Source organism: Pyrgilauda ruficollis, unplaced genomic scaffold (assembly GCF_017590135.1).
Source record: "Pyrgilauda ruficollis isolate IOZ18807 unplaced genomic scaffold, ASM1759013v1 scaffold5, whole genome shotgun sequence".
Classification (NCBI taxonomy): Eukaryota; Metazoa; Chordata; class Aves; order Passeriformes; family Passeridae; genus Pyrgilauda; species Pyrgilauda ruficollis.
In genome coordinates, this window is record NW_024526599.1 from 4,667,095 (window position 1) to 4,690,698 (window position 23,604).

The following is a 23,604-nucleotide window of genomic DNA, read 5'->3' on the forward strand; positions in this document are numbered from 1 at the left end:
TCAAATGTCAGCCTAGAGCACGGTGCCACAAATATAATTTTTTAGGAAGTACAAATAGAAAAAAAAACCCATATAGATATCATTTTTGAGTGGCTTTTAGTCTATTTAACTGACTTCTCTTTCTGATATAATAATCAAACCTTTTCTGTGGTAGCACCCTGACACCCCTAATTTCTTGGCTTCTGTAAAGAAATGTGAAAATCAAGCTATATTTTTTCTTTTGCTTGCCATGTATCCATTTTACCATTAACAATTTGTCCTCACTCTCCAGGCTGCCCATGTGGTAGCAATGAACATGGCAGCAGCAGCGTGTCGCTTGTTCTTGTATGGGAGAACCAGCAAGCCACATGTTGTGAGAACTCCTTTCCAGGCATTTTCAAAGAGACAGAATCAAGTATTCATCAGCATCTTTGTGCTTTGTAATATGAAGCTTCTTCAGAGGAACTTCACTGTCTAGTTACCTGGCCTGGGGACACAACCAGTGGACATATTTCTATGTTTTCTACAGACTTCGTGTTTGACTGTGGCCGAGTCACTCAGTGCCTCAGTTTTGTCTTTTCTAGTAAGGGAATAATACCATTCCCTCCTTCCTGAGAGAGATATTGTGAAGCTAATTCATTAATGTTTGTGAAGTACTTTAAGATCACTAAAAAAACAGTGCAATGAGATTTTCTTATTTTTTAAAATTAGGGTCATCTAAAATTAGATATATCACTTTCAAATATGGACTGTGTAAAAGTGATTCATGTTGCCAGCTCTCTTCCTGACTATAGTGTTGATTAGTGACTTGCTAAAATTTTAGCTCTAATAAACAGGTGATGGTCATACATGGATATAATTTTAAAATCCCTGTTTTCTATTACAGATATTTTCCAATGATGGTCAGTTCAAAAGCCGTTTTGGCATACGAGGAAGGTCTCCTGGCCAGCTGCAGCGGCCAACAGGAGTGGCTGTGCATCCCAGTGGTGACATCATTATTGCAGACTATGATAACAAATGGGTTAGCATATTCTCATCAGATGGAAAATTTAAGGTACGAGTTACGATATGAACTCTCCTGAGCTTTCTCTGTCTTACCAAGGAATGCAAAGTAACATTATTTTTCAAGAAACTACATAGTTTGGCTGTAGCTTAGTCTAAATTCCATTGTTGTGATGTGGAAACCCCTGACCCAGCCACATGTTATAATTAATAGGAGGAGATCACAGCAGTAATGCTAATGTTACACCAAGCAGAGACAGCATGTTCCATACTGGGTACTTAGATGTCTTTCTATAACTTACGGTTGAGGATAGCAAGTGCCAGCAAGGCTAGTTGGACTAGCTCAACAACCTTCACATCATTAGTACTCTGATTGTACAGAAGGGTGTGTGCAGATACATGTATGCACACAGACAAACGCAAAATCTTACAAGGAGTACATGAAGCTCTTCAGTGACATATGGAGGAGAAAAAAAAGGTAGCAGACTGATGATGATTTTCTCTTTTATTCCATACTTCTCAGCAAATATAGTGTATAATTTGTGTATGTTCCTGTTGGCAGTAAAGGCAAGGAAGGGTAACGCAGGGTGTTGTTTCAGTGCTACAACATAGACAGGAGTGTTCTAGCTGGTGTGTTGTGCACTGAAAAAACTGAAAGACAGTAATGATGTTGTAGGTTTCAGAAATCAGAAATTCTAAGGAAAGCGACCTTATATTTTCATAGCAACTCTGATCCCTTTAATGGGAATATAATAAGACAGCAGCTACGAACTACACTACATTGATGATTTCCAACCTGCAGCATTTATTTCACTTGGGTTCAGGTGCAGTTCTAGAGAGAATTAAAGGTTTCCTCCATTTGGTGCTGTTCTCTAAATGCATGATACCAAGTCTGGTGATGCACGTTAGAGAGAGCCACCTCTGGCAGAGGTTAGCTGTACTCACTGGTAATAGGGATAATAGACCTGCAGAGAAATTTCCACCAGTTACTTAGTTCTGGAGTCCTCCATTGGGCAGATATGTATGGCCTGTTTGGCTAATCTTCTGGCAGCCTAATGGCCAAAAAGCTCAGGTTCTGAGCTGCTCATGTGTGCAGCAAGAAATGGCCTTCCTCTGAATAGTCTTTGCAAAGCGACAAATGCAAATAGGCAATTGTACTTGCATAGTCCTCAGCAACCTCCATCTGAGAAACCAGTGTGTACACTTCTAGAAATATCCAGATCATGTACAGACTTCAAGCTAAAGCAAAACAATACTAAAATGTAATGCAAGTATTAAAAAAAATACAAATTATTTGCATTTGCAGAGACTATGTGATTTTAGTTGTCAAGTAATTTTGAAAACGTGCAGCTACACAGGAAAACCTTGGTTTTGGCTGAAGTTCTTAAATGAAAACACCAAAACGAACCCAAAGAAATATGTAATTTAGTTAAGAATCCAAATATTTTGATTATCCTAGGTGTATTTTAAATAATTATTAATATCCTTAATGTGAACTGGACACAGAACATGGAGGGCTTGTTTTCCTGCCTTCTTAAGTGCTGTAAATCCAGCATTTTGGATGCTCTGGAGGAAAAAGCCAGCTCTGGAGGAAAAAGCCCTGGAGAAGCCAGGATGCTATGTGTAATATACTACCAGCAGGGAGACAGGTATTGGAAAAAATAAATTATTAATGTAGTTCCTCTGATGTGAAGCCTAGATTTGTTTTCAGTCAATGTTTTCATTGGATTGCAAAAAATTGCAAAATCTGTGTGATGTTGGCAGTGTTTGTGTGGTTAATACAAATTAATGCATCAGACTTCATAGCTCTTGGGACTAGAATGATTAATTGAGAGATGAAACATCAATTGTATAAAATACTATTTTTAGATTGAATGCAATAAGCCATATTTATGAGAGGGGAAAAAATGTTTGTAGAAGTATTTTTTATACAGAGGGCAGGCATATGCATATAAGTGCAGGAGCTGGGTAGAGGGCAGGTGGCAGAGCATGTGCATGGGAACAGCAGGAGTGAGGCAGTGGGAACACTGGGATGGAGACTTGGATGGGCACTGGGCACAGGGCCACACTGAGGAGCTGTGATGGGAGTAGGGGGTCCTGTATTGGTGCAGCACTAGTTCAGGGGATCCTGTACTGCACAGTGTAGCTGGAGAGCTGTGCTGGGGAGGAGGGATGCAGATGAGCACAGGGCCTGGGGAACTGTGGGGACACACACAGGGTTGGGAGGTCATTTCTACCAAGGGTGAAGCTGTGATACGGGGACAGTCAATGCCATGAAGGGAAGGGGCTTGTATTGGGCATGATGGTGTAGGACTGGGAGTTGGACTCGATGATCCTTGTGGATCCCCTCCAGCTCAGAATATTATTCTATGATGGGGTTAAATAAAATATATTGGAAGCACAGAACATAGATGTAACAGATCTAGCCTGTGGGAATCTGGGCAAAGCCTTGTAATTTCTTGTGTGTAGGCAGTGGTAATTGTTACAGGGGCCTTGTCAGATTAAATTGGGCAGCACTTGCTAAAATAACAGAGAGAGAGAAAGGGATAATGGCATTTGCCTTCGAAGGACTGTGCCTGCAAGTCATTGTGTAAGACCTCTGATGCAGGTGGCCCGCTACTTATTAACTCAGCAATATCAGGGGGCTGTTTTGAGCTTAATCTAACTATTTTTAATGTTGTCCCCTTCCTTCTGTATTTACTTACACTCCCCTTAACGGAATTTTAATAGTCATGTGAGCCATAAGGCAAATTTCCCTGTAGCCAGGCCCAGGCATGTCCCTGATTACAGCACTGGACTGACTCCCCTTGGCAACTTCCACTGCCAGGCAGAAAAGTGTCACCTTCCTCAGTTCTGGCAACAACAAAGACAGAGCTCTGTTTTCTCAAGGCTGTAAAACTTACATAAATACAGAGGCGGGCAAACTCTAATCTAAGGTTGCACCAAAACATGAGCTTCTTCACATGAAAGGCTGTACTATCCTGGATATGATGAAGACTCAGATTGGGTCTTAGGATTTGGGGCTTCTGTTTCTGGCTGTGCCACAGATCTCATGGGTGACTAGTTTATCTGACATTTCACTTCCCAGTGCTTTATTTTCTTCATCTGTAAAAGGCAGATAACAGTGCTGGCTTCCTCTGTCAAGTGCTCTGACATTGCTAAGAAAGCTGTTGCAGCAGATACAGCACTAGGCTAAGGAGAGAGGGCATGGTGAAGCAGCTGTACCAGCTCCTCACCAGGTGGTGTTCAAACCCAGTGAAGGAATTGGACAACAGAGCCAAGAGAATGATTCCTGTTCCTCTGAGGATTGTTTTCTTTCTAGTCTTGAAGAGCTGCATGTAAGATGGCAAGCTTGTTATCAACCAAACAGGGCTCTGCAAGTCAAGTTAAGATCAAGTTTAGATAAGTGGGAAAAGATTAAAGTAAACATTTTATGTCAGACTTCTTTCTTGTTTCACTAGCAGAATTAAGGAAAGAGCTGTCTGAAGCTGGTTGCATGTACCGATGGGAATAGGTAGTATGATTAAATGGTCACAGTTGAATTTTGACGATGAATGATAAATCCACTTACTGTGTGATACTGCAAAGCATGACAAAGCTGTATCTCCTTATTATAGAAGTTCTCAAACAGAAAAAGATGGTTTGTTTTTAATTAATCCCTGATAATCTTGAACCTTTCATACAGCAACAAGAATAGTAAAGTTAAACTTAGCCCTAACATGCTTACTTCTACAGTGGAAAAGTCTTCATAAATTTTTATGTAGGCTAACTGATTTATTTATTTATTTATTTGATTAATTAATTATTTTACCTCTAGGAATATCCCACAATAGAATATTTCTAACCTGGTAGGGTGACTTTATAAACACATGTTTGAAAACCAGTCTAAATTCCTAAGAGCCTATAAAATAAGGGATATAATGTCCCTGACTGAATTCAATTAAACACATTATTTGTATTAAGGGTTTATATGATTCATTATACTGTATTCATTTCTAATGGAAAAAAAGCCTGAAAATACTTCCATTCATACACTTAATGGGAGTGACTGGGTTTCATAATGTTCTGTTCTAAATAATCAAACCTATAATTCTAAGAAACTTTCTGAAATAAAAATACACAAAGAATATGTTCAGCCAGATCCAGTAATGTGTCATCAGCACATTTTGATCTAAACTGGGAACAGATTTTTAGTAAAAAGCATTGCAGACTCTAGCTGGGCATACTTTATTGCTGCTTGCAAATTATATTTTAAACCTGGCCCCAAGAATAGTGATTTTTATTACTCTTCTCAGCACTGAGTGCCCATTAATGTAGTATGTGATTTATTTGTTATATTTTTCCATATGTGTTTATGTGGGCAGGAAGACACTGTACTCATGAGTCTGAGTCATTTTCCATAGGAATCCTGGAAAGATGGTAAGGAGGTGGTGCAATGCTCAAGCTGACAACCGCATGGGCATCCCAAAGGAAAGAAGGGAATATGTTTAATCACCCCAAAGGAAATGCATCTACAGATTTGCATTTGATTTATGGGTTTGCTGCTTTGTTGTTACAAAACTGAATACATTTTGTAGGTCTGCTGATATCTTTCCCTTGGTGAACACAAAATAATTTTTAATAGTTTTTCCTGGGTATATTTTAGCATGATTCAATTAAGTAGATTTGGCCTGAATATTTTGCAGTCTATAACAGGATATGTTCATGAACATAAAACTGACACAAGATCATTGCATGCTGGCTAAACATAGTCTTGAAGCTGCAAGATTTGCTCCCTGGAATTTTCTTTACTGGAGACTGAAAAAGGTTGTGTAGTGGCTTAGTAGCAGCCATCCTCAGGGAACCCAGGTGGCTTTACTTTAGGATCATACATATTTTTTACCTGTAAACCCACCTACGAGAATGTAACATGCAGTAGGAGCATGGGACTTACTAAGGGTAGGAGAGCTCCTTCTGTTTGCTTTGAAAACATCAGGGACATGAGAAAAATTAGTTAGGCAATGGATTTTCTCCATGCCTTGTCATCTGTGCCACTGTTACTCACCAGTTGCAGGAGGGAAGGGAGAGGGGCAGAGAAGTCAGAAGTAGATGTGATAGTTGTGAACACTGTTTAATGGTAAATATGACAGTGTTAGGTTAATGCTTGGACTCAATCCTAGAGGTCTTTTCCAACCAAAATGATTTAGTGACTCCCAGCATTGCTTGTTCTAGGGGGTGATCTGTCTCACTCTGCAAAGGCAGTGAGGTGAAAGATAGCCTTTTTTCATAAATAAGATTAATATCTTAGTATATATTTCATTTAAATTCCAATGCAAACAGAAAAGTATGTTCTTCACCAAGATACGAACCTCAGTTTGTAGGATGTGTCTCTCACAAATTACTACAAGATCTGAAAGTTCTGGAATCCATAATTTCAACACACCCTCTTTGGTGAATTGTCTGTCCAGTACAGACTTTTGAAGCTAGCCTGAATAAGTGCTTTCAAATCTGTCCATCAATTAAAAAAAGGCTAAAAGCAGGATGCAAGTTGCTCCATTCCAACACAAACAATTGCGTATTTACAACCTATTTCAACTGAAAGGCCAAAACCCAACTGATTTTATGTAGATTAAAACAGTTTCTAGAATCTTGGCCTAAAAAAGATCTGAATGGTGAAAAACGTAGAATGGATTGTGAGGTGATCCTCACAGTCTTCTTGGGTAGAGAAGAATGGGTAGAGAATCTTCTTGGGTAGAGTCTTCTTGGGTATATGCCCAGGTAGCTCATGGATTCTTTGAAGTCTTGGTCTCAATTTCTGCTTGCTCTGTTGCTTAGATACTCTTTTAAGAATCCCTTCTTTTTAAACCTACTAAAGCATGCTTCTGGCATTTTTGGATTTGACAGTTCTCTAGTCTTTCCAAGTTATTTACTGTTATGAGATCCATCTCATCTCCACGGAACGTTTTTCCAGTGAAATTTTGTATACAATTCCCGTCCTGTTGCTGATTATGCTGGCAGATGGTTTTGGTAGTCAGAAGGCCTATTTAAAATTATGAAAATAATTTTATTTACCTAAGACAGGAACAAGCTTTGATTTGTTTAGTGTTTCAAAGATTGCTTCATTTGCGTTTGGCAACATGATCCTCTCCCCTTTGCAGTTTTCAGCTGACTCTTCATGGGTCTGAGCAGCAAGTGAAGCAATCTCATGTGGAATCTGGTGGGAGATAGAGGGGTTAGCCTGAACTTTAGCTCTGCTGAAATTCTTTCTGAGAGGACTCAGAAGGTGCTGGTGTCTTACTAACCCAAGAAAAGCAACAGAGAACATCATAGCCTACATCCCACCCAGCCCTGATGCTCCAAGAGCTCTGACTTCTTCAATGCAGGCAGTGATAAAGATATGTCACTGTCCATCAGGGTGGTTGCTGGACTCAGGACAGCGCCCAATAGAAGACAAAAGTCCTTTCAGCTTGTCTGCCTGTCCTGCTGGTACCCTAATGCTGGATACACAGACATTTCTGACAGGTTTATCAAGTCACACAATTCTGATGACTGTATTTCTTATGAGCTATATATTTGGACTCAATTGCTGAGGTGGCAGATTTTTCAGTCTAGAAAAGACATACAGAAAGCAGACTTTATTTTCAGCTGATAAAAAAATTATGAAGTACATGGTAAGAGCTGATAAAAACTACTGCTTCCAACTTTTGATGAAAAAATGTCTCTCCATTCTGCTCTGTGCCTGTAATACAATCTTTAAACTGCACTAACTAATTTCTATCATGCCAACATATTTTCCTGTTTTGTGTTTTCCATTTTAGGCCAAAATTGGGTCTGGAAAGCTCATGGGCCCTAAAGGTGTTTCGGTGGATCGTAATGGACACATCATTGTAGTGGACAATAAAGCATGCTGTGTCTTCATCTTCCAGCCAAATGGGAAAATAGTCACCAGGTTCGGAAGTCGAGGAAATGGTGACAAGCAGTTTGCAGGTACACTTGATGGTAATATGTAAATCCCCTTTTCTTGCCTCTTCTGCTCACATTTGCATGATGTTTGAGCATGTTGAAGGTGCTGTATTCCTACTCCTTTATCCTCCAGGGGAGAGGCTCTGCTAGACATACAGCTCCTATTTGCTTCATTGGTCAGGCAGACTGCAACATCTGTTCTGCAAATGTAACTGTAACCAGATTGTTTTATCTACCTCCCTATGCCTGGAAACATTTCAGATCAGTGACCCAAGAAAGACTGATCTTAACTAGCATTTTACAAGTGCTTTGTAATTGCCACACTAAGCTGTTCACCACAATCAACTCGGATGCTGTGCTTTGTGTTTCCAATCATCAGTCACACAAACCCCAATGCCCTAAGTGGTATCTCTTAGAAAATGAGTGTAATGGGGTAGTGTTGAGATGGAGATCAGGAAGACAGAGTTATGGAACAGCCAATGTAAGCTTGGGGAAATTGCCATTTATACTCAACTGACTGCTTGCACATGCTGTCTTTCAAGTAGAACATGCATTTGAGTTTAAAAAACAGAACAACCCCACTGATATATTTTAAGTGAATAGCTGTTCTTTCAAAATTTGAAACAAAGATGCCACATTAGGTATGCAGGTCATTTTACAGGTGTTGGGTCATTTTTAGTATGTAGTTTCATTGGCCTGATGTTTTGACTGGTTCACAGTGCAAGAGAGGAATAGCATCAATGTGTTTTTATCCTGAGATCTCTTGCAATGTGTTATGGCATAATATATATAGTTTATGAGAGCTTGGGCTCTAACACAGCTAAAATTTCTGGGTATCTCAATTTCTTTTCATTTGAAAATTTGCAAAAACACCTCCTGAAAATAAGTAGGCAAATACTTCCTAACAGTGTATTTGAGAAATATATCACCTGTCCTTGCTGATAGGCTACAGAAAACAGGTAAATTGTCAACACTTGAATGTTTTCAATATAAAATTTTTCACTTTTTTATAGTTTATATGCTGTGAAAACTGAAACTGAGTTTTGTTCTGTTTAATAACTCAAAATAGCACCAAGTGTTTTAATTTGGGTACTTGCCTATTTTCAAGCTACCATTTGTTTTTTACTCAAATTTGCACACATATTTCAATAAACAAAGTAAAGCAAAAAATGCCTTTTTTTCCCTGACAGTGATCTTCTAAGTAACTTTTTTATTTATCCTAAAACTTGTTAGCTCAAATGCTTGTAAGATGTGAGCACACAGAGCATAAAATATTTCAATTAAGAATTTACAGGAACATTTTTGATAACAATTTTTAGTGTATACACAACTTTATGCTTAAGCACTACATGTTTTGTCTTGTTAATAAGCCCATAAATCTCTGCATAGTCATATGAATACAAGAGAGGGAGAAATCAACAATGCTTATTGGTAACAATAGTTGACAACTGGTTGAAAAAGAAATTATTTGTGTTTAGAAAAAACATGCTGAGCTTTTAAAAAAACCATGAAGTAAAATTACTCTTAATTTGCAGTTGGGATTCCCACTTGGACTACTATTGCTCAGAAGCCAAACATAATATGCTGGCAGGCTGATTTTTTTTTTTTTTTTTATTCAATCATGCTTTTTATTTTAATGGCATTACAATTTTTTTCTTCTTCTTCTTTTTCTGCATTGCAGGTCCTCATTTTGCAGCTGTAAACAGCAACAATGAAATTATCATTACAGATTTTCATAACCATTCTGTCAAGGTACAGTCAATGGCAACTTGGAAAGTTGCCACTTTAATTTTATTATGATACTTTCTTGGGGAAAACAACGTATTGTTAAAACCAAAGAGATGACACTGCATATAGGGAGTGTGATATAGCTCTGCTATAGGGACAGTACTTTCAGAGAACTTTGCATGCAGTGCATTGCTTAGTGAAGATACAGTCCATTGCCTTTGGTGTCACTATAATGGTGTCTAACACAATTGCTTAAACATAAATAAATAATTTCAACTTTACTTATTTTTAGTAGCCCTCTGCCAAACCTGTTATTGACTCTGTGTTCTGTCTCCTTTTTGAATTTCCCAGTAAAAGCTTTCCATATTTCTAGTTGTAAAATTATAACAAAGTAAAGATATATGACAGTCTTTAAATTCCATACCTATAGGCTTTAAGATTACTGGACCCATTTTACAACCTGTTTCTCTTAAAACCCTTGTAACTATTGGTTTTCATTCAGTGCCTCCTGCACTGGGCAGAACTGGCCACTAGTCCTTACACCCATGGGAAGTCCTGACTCTCAGCCTGTTAAAGTCATGGTATGATAGTAAGTTTATTTATTTGTCCCAGTAATAAACCAAACCAAGGAAACATGCTGAGATGTGTTGGCAAATGTCTATGAAGGAGATACAGGCCACTTCAGAAAAGCCTCACCTGTGTGTGTTTGTTCTCAGGCATTCCCTTTCCTACACTTCCTGCACGTGCTCTTGAGCCCTCCCTCTACAGAACAGAGCAGCAGGAGGACAGAGGCAGGATGCTGTTCTGCCTGGGCTCTCAGGACATGTGTGTCAGTCCCACACACCAACAAAATTAAATCCCTGCCATTTCACCGAATGCCTATTTTGACTGAACACGCGGACGAACCAACCCTCAGTATAGTTCTTCACTGTTTCTAATTGAAAAAATAAATTTTATATATTTACTTGAAATAGGAAGTTGCTGCCTGAACATAGACACCTTTTTGTCCTGAGCAGTGCTGAATCACCTAGGTCTGGAATAGCAACCTTGCTTGCACATCCTTCTGGAATTGGTGAGGAAGTAGCAGCTTGTGGTTTGGATTACAACACACAAACCAAGACTGCTGCAGGAGCCCTAAAGCAGCAGGAGGCCCATAACTCCATAAATTACCTCTCCAGAAGCAAGGTTTGCCTGGTAACAAGAATGCCTGGAGAGGCTTAACAGCAAGGGGCAAACAAATGAAAAAAAGCAAGTGAAGAAATGTAAGAAGTGTGGCATCCTAGAGGATTTATAATTATTACGTGTCTAATGAGAACAAAGTGTCCCATCTGTCTCTGGTGTGACTCAATGGGATACAAATGTTACTTGTTACAATTTGGTACTAACCAGAAAAGATTCTTATTTCAGTAGTGTTCTCCAAATTGGTACATATTAACTGTTGACACTCTGGAGAGTTTATATCTGAGAGCAGAGAGTACATCTTTTAAATAATAAATTAGTTTATAAATAACTACATAAATTAATTTCACTTTTATGAGTCCCAAAGCTGCTTCCTGCCACCACTGTCTTGAATTAAACAAGCTCACTCAGCAACGTTTTTCTCCTGCTCCCATTAACCTTCAAGGATGTTCCCTCCCTCAGGCATCTTTTATGGAAAATCCTGTGCAATGTAGGCTTCTCTCTCAGTTGGCCACTTCAGCCCAGGGAGAGAGCAATATATCTTTGTCTATTCTTTTCATTAGTTGGCTTTTTTTATTATTATTTTCTTTAATCATCTGAGGCACTAACTTGGTACTTCATTAATTTCCTTCCCCAAATTTTTTTTTTTTCTCTGTTCACTGTGGGTGTTCGAGAACACAGTAATTCCCTGACATCTTCCACCTTATTAGTACTTCATTGTGCACTTGGCACTTTTCAGGTCTTTGCATTTTCTTGTGCAAGCCAGTCAGTCTCTAAGAACACTGTTGGACCTTGTGCTGTAGCTGGGCCTGGATCCAAGATGGACAAAAATATTTTAGAGATGGCAGTGTACTGTGTAAATGACACATTTTGTATCTTGTTTGGTCCCATTGGTTCATCCAGGTCACTGACACAATAGTCATTGATCAGCTCCATCTTTCTGCTGTCTAAACCTGTTACCATCACAGAGAATTCAGTTGCTGACCTGTCTACAGAGAGCAGCATACCATGATTTGCAATGTGCATTAGATTATGGAAGCAGAGAAGAGAGCATCTGCTCCATTGTGTTTTAGTTCCAAAGAAACAAAGCACCCAGTGCTGCATCTGCATTCAGTTCTTTTCAGTTCAAGATGCACAAGCTGCAGAAGAATTCTGGGGCCCTTTGCCTCCATGTCTGAGATCAATCAGATCTTTAGTGGGAAAGGAAACACTGTATGGTGTAATGGAGTGAAGGGAGAGATGGACACCTTTTCTCCCATCTTGTGTGTGTGTCTGTGTGTGTGTTCGTTCCTGGGAACTCTGCAATTCCTCCTTTAACTAGCAGGTGAACTGGTAGTACTAGATTACTAATACTTGATACCATGCCATATTTAGTTTGTTTTTTTAACCCATACAGGTCTTTAACCAGGAGGGAGAGTTCATGCTGAAGTTTGGATCAAATGGAGAAGGAAATGGGCAGTTTAATGCACCAACTGGAGTAGCAGTAGATTCTAATGGAAATATTATTGTAGCAGATTGGGGAAACAGCCGAATACAGGTAGAAATTTCTGTATTTCAAAGGTGCTTGATTAAAAAAAATCGAATGGGTTGCTACCTCTGGCCTTCAGACTGCCCAAGAATCACCATCAGCATTAGAAGTGATGTGGTTTCTCACAGCATCCTTTATACAGCCTCACTGTCAACTTTCAGACCTGGTGGTGTCAGATTATCAGCTTTTTATTGTGGCTGCTGGCAGCTCTGATGGCCACTGTGACCAAGGATTTTGGGGCCAAGTAGTTTCCCAAAAGGTACTTGATGATGTATGAGACTTCCAAGCATTGCTGAGATTATAGTAATTTATAATCACCATAACAGAAGATCAGAGACACAGTGGAAAATATGAAAAAGCAAATGACCTGAGGTGAATGCAGCAGATTTTTATCATCTTTTTTAAATGTTGAGAAATTATTCTGCTTTCAAGTTATGAGAGTTGCACTCTTTTTATCTTTTAAGTGCTAATCACAAGGCATCTTGTTTGCCAAAGAATACCTAATAAATATGTGTATGTATTATTTCCACTGAATATAAAACTGAGGGAGCTGCTTATGAGTTGTTCTCAGGAAGCACTGTCAACAGGGTAAACAAATTCCTGGTTTTCTCTGTGTGGGAACCTAAGAATCGGGCTAGCCACAACAATGATATTTGTTAGGAAAACAAGGTGTTGGTAGAGTTCCCAATTAAGTTTGATTTATTGTAGTTGACTATTTTTAGAACAAGAACAGCCAAAGTTCTTGTTTTTTATTATTATTGTTTTATTGTGTGTTAATTCTTGCCAAAGATCCTGGCAGCTGTAATTAGTTCTTTTTAATAAGAACATACATTTGTATATAAACTTGCATATTATGAGATAACAGAATAGACTTTGTCCTCGTTTATTCTACTGTATGTCCACTGTTTCAGAAATGAGAAGTATAACAGTGTAAGAGAGAGCAGACTTGTGTCCGCTACTTTCCTTTTTTATTCGTAACATTTATTCTGTGCTTTCTCACCCTCAAAGGTTTTTGATGGAAGTGGATCATTTTTATCCTACATTAACACCTCTGCTGACCCCCTTTATGGTCCCCAAGGTCTGGCTCTTACTTCAGACGGCCACGTTGTAGTCGCAGACTCTGGAAATCACTGCTTCAAGGTCTATCGATACTTACAGTAGCAATGAGCTCTGGAGCTGGATAATCACCCACCCTTAAGAAAAGACTCGTCCTAGAGATCCAGTGCAGGATATCTCCTACTTTGTGTTCATTTTTAATAACAAAGGAGTCTCTTATGGACTTCTTGTGATTATTTCCAAACTTACTTGTTTACATAGGACTTGCACCTCTTATGTTTCTCACTGAACTTTTTGTTGTAAGTGTTAATAAAAAAAATCCTCTGTAACTGAATTCATAAAGACAATGTGACATTAAACACAAACTGCATCCTATGAAACTGGAATGAACTAATAAGGCAAAAATGAGAAAAGTTTGGGAAAAGTCCCCAAAACTTTTTGATGACTGCGTAGGATAGCTCCTGCTCAGAGCTTTCAAATTTAAAGAAGTATCATTCTTACACGTTATTTAACCCAGGAGTGATCCTGGGAATCTTCTAGATCTCATTATCATGGTAGGTATTACACTTTTAACATTCTTCAGTCTTACTGTGTGTAACAAGTAGGTCCTTTTAGTATAAGGTTAAGTCTCACAAAATCCGTCTAGCTCTAACCGTCAACACAGCTCAGTGTTTAGCACTATGAGAATCAATGCAAATTCCCTACTCATGTGGAATTAATGAAGGATTGTTTCGTGTGGCTGTTTTTCACTCTTCCTCTTGCTCAATGTGCAGGAAGGACTTTGCAGAGACCTGACATTTCTAAAGCTCTTGAAAAACTTAATTGTAGCGATGCATTAGTGGGAGTGGAATTTCTGTATAACCACAGACCTTCTGACACCAAACTAGTTCATTAGGATCAGGGTTATTACAATGTCAAGTCAATTAACCTCATGTGTGCCACTCTTTCGTACGTGTTCATTGCCATGTTTCCTTACGGCAACTCATTGTATTAACCTCTAAAATAAGATGCAGCTTCACACAGGACAGAAAGCCAGAGAAGTACCCTGTGGAGGACCTACGTTATACAACCAAAGGAACTGTGGTAAACAGAGGTTGTATAGGAAAGCCAAGGGTTACCAAAGCTATTTGTTTTTATGTGAGAAAAAATACATTACAAATAAAAATGAATTTGAACCAATTCCTGAAGTCCTTCATCAAAGGGAATTTTGTTAGAGGACAAAACAAGGACTGTGAGATTTGTTCCAATTTGTTTGTATGTATGTATGTATGTATGACTGACTGACATAAAAATAAAAAAAAGTAAATGTGGGTTATTTCAGCAAACTGGAACGTATGTATGATATTTGACAATGGCAGTACTCCGAAAAATGACCTTTCTTCCTCTGCCAGATCTCTCTACTGTGTTCTTTGTTGAAGTATTAATTTAACTGGAAATGCTTACAGGCATGGTTCTGTTTCTAATGTTTGGTTTGTTGGGGGTTTTTAAAGTATGAACTTGTCCTTTCTAAAGTAACATTGGCTTTATTCTTATTTCTATATCCAGTGGTCAAAGGTTGAATTGCTACTGTAGCCTGATATAGATAGAGTGGTGCTCCCTTTTAAGTGTTGCTTGAGGAGCTGTGAGCTTGCTGCCAATGCCTACAAAGCCTGGGAAGTGCTGTCTTTCTTTTCTCATTTTTAGGGCCTTGAAACAAAAGGGCATTGGGTCAGAAACAAGGGAGTATTTTAAGCATGTTTGCAAAATGGAAAGAAATCTTTGATAAAATTTTTTGTTATAAGTATTTGTCTTATTTCTAAAACGTAAGGTGGTTGTTTCGATGAATTTGAGAAGAAGTAATGGTTTTTTTGTAAAGTTGCATTTGACTTGTAAAAATGCAGACCCTAAGGTTCTTAAATGGGGGGTTGTCTGGTTTTTAATTACTGTTTCCTAAAGATATTTCCTCTTCTTTCCTTTGTTTGTTTTTTGCACATAGAACCAATTTAAAATTTCTCGTGCAAATATAAGTTTCCTTATTTCATTGGAATAAATATTTTGTGCATGAAGCTTAAGGACTGTATAACGAAGCTAAGAAACTGGTGGTAACATTTATGAATATTAAAACTCAAGTTTGTTATTACTAAGAGAACAAAATACCCTCTGCTTGAACTGAGTTTGTCCTAAAATTCTGAAGATGGTATCTCAGTCATTACAAATAAACTGTCCTGTCAAAATTTAACAAAGCTGTAGATCAAATTTTCATTCTAAGTATCCTTATAACACTTTCTGACATTGGAAGACCCTTAAATGGCACATCAATGAAGAAAAGGCATTTGAACTGTATTTAGTAATGAAGAGAAGGGGTTGCACAGATTAAGATAAACTTTTAAAAATGTGCTGTGCCTTCCAGTTATCATATTTAGTTCCAAATATGGATTTTTAGAATACAATTTTACTAAGCTTGCATGTTTACCCCTCAGAAAACATTGCCAAATCCTCTATTGTCAGGTACTTTGAGAAGCATGAACATCAAATACATCCTAACCCATATATCAAAAAATATACTTAAGACTGTGCTATTTCATGTATACACTTTTCTTCAAAAGCTTTTCAGTCCTTTGCTTTTGGTACAGCATTTTTAGCAGGATTTTAGATAACCCTTGTGAACCCAGTGCATCCTGATGAAGTAAGTGAATTCCGCACATAACCCTTCTCACAACCCAGTCAAAGCTATTAGGAGTTTTGTGGATTTTTTCTTAAAATTGAGTAGTCTTTTGGATATTCAGACATTATCAGCAGAGCAGCACCTACAGAATGTCAGAAATTAGAAGTTATTTCTGATAGCAAATGCTGTCAACTTCAAATTTAGTGGCATAGGACATGCCCTTCCAAGGTCTGACCTTATCTGCCTGGCACCAGGAAACTGAGAAACACATTGCTTTTATGGTGCTTCTGAAGCCAACTTCACTAAAATGCTTGGCTTACAAACCTTACAAAGAGCAACCAAAGCAGAAATTCTGCACTTAAAAGCTGGCAGACTTCTTTTCTCATCCAATTAAGGGAAGGTCAGAATTGCACTATGTGATTTGCTGAGTTGTTAGCATTTATTAAAGGCTTTATAGGCACGCTGCTGCCAGATTTCAGGTATAACCAAATGTCCCCTTGACTTCCCTGGAATGCTAATTGACTAGCAGCACAGCATGAATGGTGGAAGTATGTGCTTCATTTAACTAATCTTCAACTCAAAAGTAATCTCAAAAGGTTATTAGATCTTGTGTCATATGGAGCATTTTAGGACAAACTAGCCAAATGTATTTTCATTGTTCAGTGAATAGAATAAAAAGATGTGTTCAGATAAATCCAATATAAACAATAGGAGAGTTTTACATAGGCTAAACCAGCACCAGTGTATTGAAAAAGAAAAGGAAAATGGTTTAGGCAAGCAATTGCCTCATGAAGATGGAGTGCTATTTACTAGTAAATGCTCATCTGTTCTGTGAAAGCTAGAGGGCTTTTGATTTGATGTCAATATTTTTTATAATAAGGATCTAGTGTTGCCATAATGAGAACTATAAGTGCCCAATATGTTGTGTTTGTTATAAAGAAATGACTTTCAGTTGTGGGAGACAGCTCGTTACGAAATCATGGTGTAAAGTCAAACTTTTCTTCAAGAATTCAAGCAGTGATTATCTGACCTGTTTGTGGAAAGTGTACAAAATACCTTTTTTACTATGGAGTGGGAAGGTTCCTAACAGGTCATTTTATTTCTGACGAATGTACAGCACTTCAGTCGATGTTTGTGAGCAACACAGCCTTAACCCTGACACTTTTTCTTTGGCTTTATGACATGGGAATGTTCCCTCAGTTGCGTAGTGTATGGCAGCAGCCCCTGATAGAAATCTCTACCAGTTGATATGCTGCAGCTTTCCAGTTCTAGGAGTGTTTCCAGTTCTTTTTTTCATGTTTTTTAAAAAGCTTTTGTACATTCCATCTTTGTAAGTCAATATATGTTTTGTGTATATGTAAGCCTTGCACTCTCTTGACACTCATAATGAAATATTCTTCTCACTTGTTCTTTTGTTGTCGATGATGATGTTTTTGTTTGTTTTTTTTTAAATCCCTATGAAGCTAAATACAGACTTTTTCTCCTTAAGGTCAAGGATGAAAGATACACATCAAAGTGTTTGTGTGTGCGTGCGTGTGTGTGTGTGTGTGTGTGTAGTTTTAGCTTCCTGTGTGCCATGGTATTCATAATGCTTTAGCTGACAAAAAAAAATTACTCTGTCTTGGAAATATAGGAAAACAGGAGTCAAATGTGTACCTTTACCACGCACAAAAATTTCAAATAATAAAAATAAAGCTTGTTTCCTCTGTTATTTTCATGGTTGAGGATTTATTTTTCATACTCACTTGTCCCTAAAAGTAAACCTGTAATGCAGGAAGACAGGTAATTTTTTCCAGTTTTCTTCCCTGACACCACAAGTCACAAGCTAAGGAAACTGATTTTTTCATGGGTATTAAATTTTTATGTTGACTCAGAGGAAAGACAGACTTGAGCTGTTCTTGGGAAGAAGGTGCAGAGTTGGAGCTTCCTTGTTCCTCTATTCCTTCTTCAGTCCAGGAATCAAAATTAAGATTTTCATTGGTGGCAGTAAGATTAAGAGCTGTAAGCTTTTCTGCTTGCATCACAGGTACACAGTACCTTTTAGCTGAGATGTGATATAGTCTTTCAGTGGTCTGCTGCAGAAAACCAAACTAAATTACTGGGGAGAACAAAAAATTTGCCTTAGGAGTTCAGTCTGACTCTGTTCCTGTAAGAACAATTTTCCAGCTTGCATTAACTTCAATTTCACATAGTACCTATGTCTTCTTGGTCACGGGTGAACTCTCCAAACCGGAATAATTTGAGAACTCAGTGTGACTGGGAACTTGCTCACCAAGTAAGACACAATCTTCAGATGCATCATTTGGCTTGGATGCAACCTCAGTGGAGGGGACTAGCATGGTCAGTGAAACCCCCAGTGATGAGTGTTTGCTCAGTGGCAGGACAGTCAGAAATTAGCTGAAATACTGAGCAGCTGTCCATTTGTGTGGATCTTTCTCCCAAAGCCTCTAGAGGAATATGTGTTTTATTCTTTCTTGCAAGTCATAGGGAGTGTCAGCAGACATGTTTCGAGGCCTCATTTTTCTCCTAAAGCCAAACTTAGTACAAGGTAATGGATCAGTTTTGGTTTTCTGTCATGGTCAGCAAATAGACTCTTGGTGCTGAATGTACTTGTCTATCTGCCCTGAAGCTCAGATAATTACAAAAGGCTTTGTTTGTCTACCAGCTAAAAGAACATCACTTCTTGAAGCCGAGCAGTGTTGGACTGACATTCAGAGTTGCAGAGCACTTGTTCCTTCCCATGTAAAAAATGATCACGAAGAATAGAAGCAATAGCACAGGACATCCTTAAATCACTGGGCTTAGTAGGTAAGATGCTTGTTACATTCCAAATCTTTTCTTATTGACAGGCTAGAAATGTTTTCTGTTCCCTGGATTACTACAGCAGAGGCTCTTCACCACTGAGCAAAATCATACAGGCCGAACACTAATACTGGGGAATGCTTTTGTTTACCAGAAAATATCTGCAGTAAATAGCCAACTTCCTCTGACCCTCTTGTAGTACTTATTAAAATACCTAAATGAGGCAGCAGAATCTTTTAAGTGTTCTGTAAATAGGACTAGAGAACCCAGTCTCACCAATGAGTAACAATGTCAGGGAGAATAGGGCCAAAGTAGCTAAAGGTGCAGGTACTTTGGGCAGCTACCCTTAGCCAGGCTTTCTCTCTTTAGAGTGGTACCCCTTAACACACCATTGCATGTTCAAAAACGTTTCCTTGTTCCTTAGGCTGACATTCTCTCTCACATCCAGCTGTGCTGCTCTGCAGTTAACTCTCCCCACAGTTTTACTGACTGTTCATGTGAATGCTCCCTAATTTGGACCAGACTGAACTATCTCAGTGGAGTGGAACAGTCAATGTCATTTCTGTGGACAGATGTTCTCCCTAGGCAGGCCCCAGCTGTGCTGGTGCAGGAGATACCCAGCACTTGTTGCTCTTTGCTACATGCACTTGAAGGCTGCTGCCCTCAGATTTGTGTTGAGCTAGGCATATGAATACCTTGTTCCTCTAGAAAAATGCCTCGTGACAAAAATCCTAGTGTTTGAGCTACTCACCTCGAGGATAACTGTAATGCTCACTTCTGCCTAGCAAAGCTGTGGAAGCAGTAAGTTTGGGGGGAGGGCAGATAGCATTTCTCACCAAGGGTTTTTCACTCAAGGGTTAAATGTTTGTAGGGAGAAAATCTGCTTACAGTCCAAAAGCTCATGCAAGGTTGAAATGAGGCAGCAGATGCTACAGACTGGCCTCTATGGGATACTCATGGATCATATTGCTTCCTGATGTGTGGCCACGGCCCACGACACACTGCTTGGATCCCAGAGAAGTTGGTATCACCCCCCAGGAGTGAACATCTCCTTGTCCTCCATGTTCTACTGCTGTCAGTCATACAGGTGCTGTAGGAGGCAGCCACAGGACTCAAAAGGCTTGCTCTTACCCTTCTAGAAATAAACTGATCTGCTATTGGAAAGGAATGAGAAGGTGGTGACTTTACAAACAAACTGGGCCTGATGGTAGATAAGGCCAGATACAGCGAGGTGAAAGAAGCAATGGGGGAAACCATAAATTCCATAGGAATTCCACTAATTGACACAGACTGTTACTCACTCAAGACTCTGCTAAATCTCTGGATTTAGAGAAAAAGAACAGAGACACAAAGAAAAAGAAAAATGGGAGGGTTATATATTAGAAAGGGCCTTAGGTGTTTCGGGGAGGTACTACTTTCAAGTACCTCAGCCAGTGGGAAAGGAGAGAAGGAAACACAGCTGGGAAATTAGGATAAAAAGGAGGCTGTGTCCTCTAAACATTTGAGAGATCCCATGGGAAATGCCCCATGGCCTCTCCCTTTATTGGAATTAAGTTGCAGGACTCCTCCTTTTTGGTCATAAACCTCTGGTGTTTGTGAATTAATTTTCCTGGCATATTTGACTTGAGCTCTTCCCTTCTGAAAAAATAGCTCATGTAATTAAGATTGTGCTTTGGCACATATGTATGAAAGGAACAAAATTAAACTAGGACAATTTTCATTCTCTACTGGCTAAGCTTTCTGCCATTGTCGCTTTATTGTCCTTTCAAAACAGAATTTCTGACTGTAATTCAGCTACAGTCAATTGTAAGAGCAAAATTAAGGAGAGTAGAAATTTCATCTCATCCAAGCATAATTACTCTGACAAAGCACTGTCTTTTCTCTAACTCCAGAACAGTGAAAAACTATTTTCACCGGTATTTGAAGATCTCAGTCAGACTCCTAGAATAGAAAATGTAGCCCAAATTGTTAAAGCTTAAGAAAATCATAGGAAAATGAGAACAATATCCTAAGAGAAAGACAGTTATAAGTCTCCCTTACACTGTATTTCCATCCATTGTCTTGTTTTGAGAATCATAACATGAGACTAGCAGTTTTGTGAAATACCACCTTTAGACATTCTGAAGACCATAAAAAATGCCAGGCCTTCATGTATTTTGGGAGTCATTTATGCCACTTCTTGCAGTAATGGAAAACCACCCCTCAAATGACAAAGCATGAGATACACCCTTTTGTTTGGGACCTCTTTCACCCAGCGGTCTTTCAACTAGTTAGTTTTGATCAGGTGCTGCAAAATGTGGGAGGTGTTAGGGAACCTCCTATTACAGAGAAAATTGAACCCGGTGATGTGGCCATGGAGAGGAAAGCTCATGTCTTTACAACAAATTTGCTGGGTGAAGGTATGGGGTTAACATCTTTGAAATGGGTCTTAATGTCTGTACTAACTTTGGGCAGCGGGTTTGTTGCAGAGCCCAGACAGCTTGGCTCCTGAAACAAACAAGTGGGTCTGCACAAGCTGGAGTTCCTGAGTTTTGGGGTAAAACAGCAGGTACGAGGGGGGATATGTGGTAGGTGGTTCGGGAAGGCTGTACCTTCCAATTACCTCAGCCAGTGGGGAAAGGAAAAGGGCAACTTGCGGCTGGGAATTTATGATAAAAGGAGGCGGTGCCCTCTGAAACCTCCAGAGAGAAAATCCCACAGGCATATGCCTTGGTGGACTCTCACCCTTTATTTGAATATTTACAGGACTCCTCTGTCTCCTTTTTGGACATAAACCTCTGCTGTTTGTGGATTTTCCTGACACTGTGAAAGGGCTTCAGGGCTGCCAGGACACTTGGGGCAGCTGAGCCTGGCTGTCCCCATGATGCCTTGAGAGGCTACCTAGAACAGGGGCTAGACAGTGTTAAAGGAATAAAGTAGGTATTTATTAAAAGGCCTTCAAAGGATACACCTTGGGCAGTACAAGTGCCTGGCCGTGGCTCCACCCAAGATGGACACCGAGTCACGAGATTTCACACTTTTATAAGTCTTGGTCTATTTACATATTGGGGTTCATTGTCCAATTACAGATTCAGGTTATGAAGTCCCATCCTCCCAGATTGCTCTCCTCAATTTGTTGCTGTTTATACCTTTTGGGCCTGAAGCTGCAACGGTGTCCTTGGTTCTCAGGCTGGAAAAGGATTGTTTTGTCTAACTAAACTGTGAGGAGAACTTGCTAACACTTGATATGAAGTTCAGAGTTATCTACTAATGCAGTGCAGAATCTGGAAAATATGAAAGCTAAATCTTAAGGTACCACCCAGGGGCCACGGGCAGGGAAAACCTGTTGAGCCACTTGCCCCAACATCACTCAAGTGCATGTTTTGGAGGTGGATGGGCTCTCTGGGTTGCTGTGATCACATTCAACCTCTGAAACAAGGAATGCATTCCAGCTGTGGTTCCAGGTGTGTGTTCCAGCCGCGTGCTGGCTCTGTCTGGGGGTGACACCTGGGTGTTTGCTGCCAGTCTACTTTCACAAGTAATGGGCAGATGGGAGCACTGCTGCCTCATGAGTACTGAACAGAAGACACGAGGTACTCGCCCCAAGCCCACGTCAAGAGTGAATGCCCCTCTGAAAACCCTTCCTTCCTCTCCCCTTTCTCTACTGCAGGCAGCGTGTTAGCTCTGACACCCACCCTGCCACTCATACGTGTCGCTCGGAGAAAACCTACGCCGCAATGGGGACTTTGCAAATGCTGCAGCAGCCGTTTGCTTGGCAGCAGCAGAAAAACCAGCAGAGCTTGGTTTTGTTTCAGGCTGTGAAGGAGCAGGAAGGGGCCCAGACCCTTGGACTGCAGTGGTGAGGGTGACAGGAGGAAAAGAACTGTCACAGGGAGCGTGGGGACATAGTCACTTCAAGGGCTGGCCAAAGGAAATGAAAGGCGGGGAGACAGAATACGAGCCCTCAACAGCACATGAGGGGGTGTACCAACAGATTTCATCCTGAGTTAGCAAGCAGAAAATGTGATGCACATGACAAAGAACAAAAAGCTTTGTATTAAAAATGTCTTTTCTAATCTGCATTTCATTTTTAGTAATACCCCGGTGTGCACAATGAGGAATGGGATCATTGGCTGCATGGAAAAGAACTTCAGGTTTCAGGGAAGAGGTCACCTTGCAAAAGGCATGAAAAATATTCACAGGAACTGCCTGAACATCTCAGCTTGCATATTTTCATTTGCTTCTATGAAAACTCTCGACTTAGTATGGCAGATATGAAGCCACTGCTGTTGCAAAGCAATTTCCCAGAACTTGCTGCAGCTGAAGGAAAAGTGATTTACAACACAAATAATAATTAAAGCAAGCCGTCAGTAATTAAAGTCGCTAGAACAGTCATCGCAATGAACAACTGTTTCAAGCACCACCAGATGTGGCCGGGCCCTTCCCTTCCACGGGCATTATTTTTCCACATGCCGTGCCTCCTATGACAATAGGCATGGCGTCAGGCCACGGTTAACACGTTCTTTTTGTGCCCTCAGTTTTATTCTACGGCACCACCCGGCTGGTAAAATAAAAAAAAAAAAAAAAAAAAAAAAAACAACGAAAACCCAAACCAAAATTAACGAACAAATAAAAAAAGTAAAAACTTCTGCGACCACCCCGCTCCGCCGTGAGGGCGGCGGGGGCCGCAGGCCGGGCCGGGCGGGGCGGGCGGCAGGCGGCGCTGCGCACGCGGCCTCGCTCCCGCCGGCCTCTTCCCGCCCGG

At 39.8% G+C, this 23,604-nt stretch overlaps 1 protein-coding gene across 6 annotated transcripts in view; it reads left to right on the forward strand.

The window, feature by feature from the left end:
• Nucleotides 1-17,769, forward strand: part of TRIM2 (tripartite motif containing 2) — a 70,327-nt gene extending 52,558 nt beyond the window's left edge. For 5 of the 6 annotated variants that reach the window (XM_041479914.1, XM_041479916.1, XM_041479915.1 and 2 more), the window contains exons 8-12: nucleotides 866-1,033; nucleotides 7,779-7,959; nucleotides 9,605-9,675; nucleotides 12,227-12,367; nucleotides 13,367-17,769. In XM_041479914.1, the coding sequence (XP_041335848.1) occupies nucleotides 866-1,033; nucleotides 7,779-7,959; nucleotides 9,605-9,675; nucleotides 12,227-12,367; nucleotides 13,367-13,519 (714 nt within the window). In that variant the 3' untranslated portion in view covers nucleotides 13,520-17,769. The remainder of the gene's footprint in view (nucleotides 1-865; nucleotides 1,034-7,778; nucleotides 7,960-9,604; nucleotides 9,676-12,226; nucleotides 12,368-13,366) is intronic. The other variant, XM_041479919.1, reaches the window with a different exon arrangement.
• Nucleotides 17,770-23,604: the final 5,835 nt, after the last annotated feature.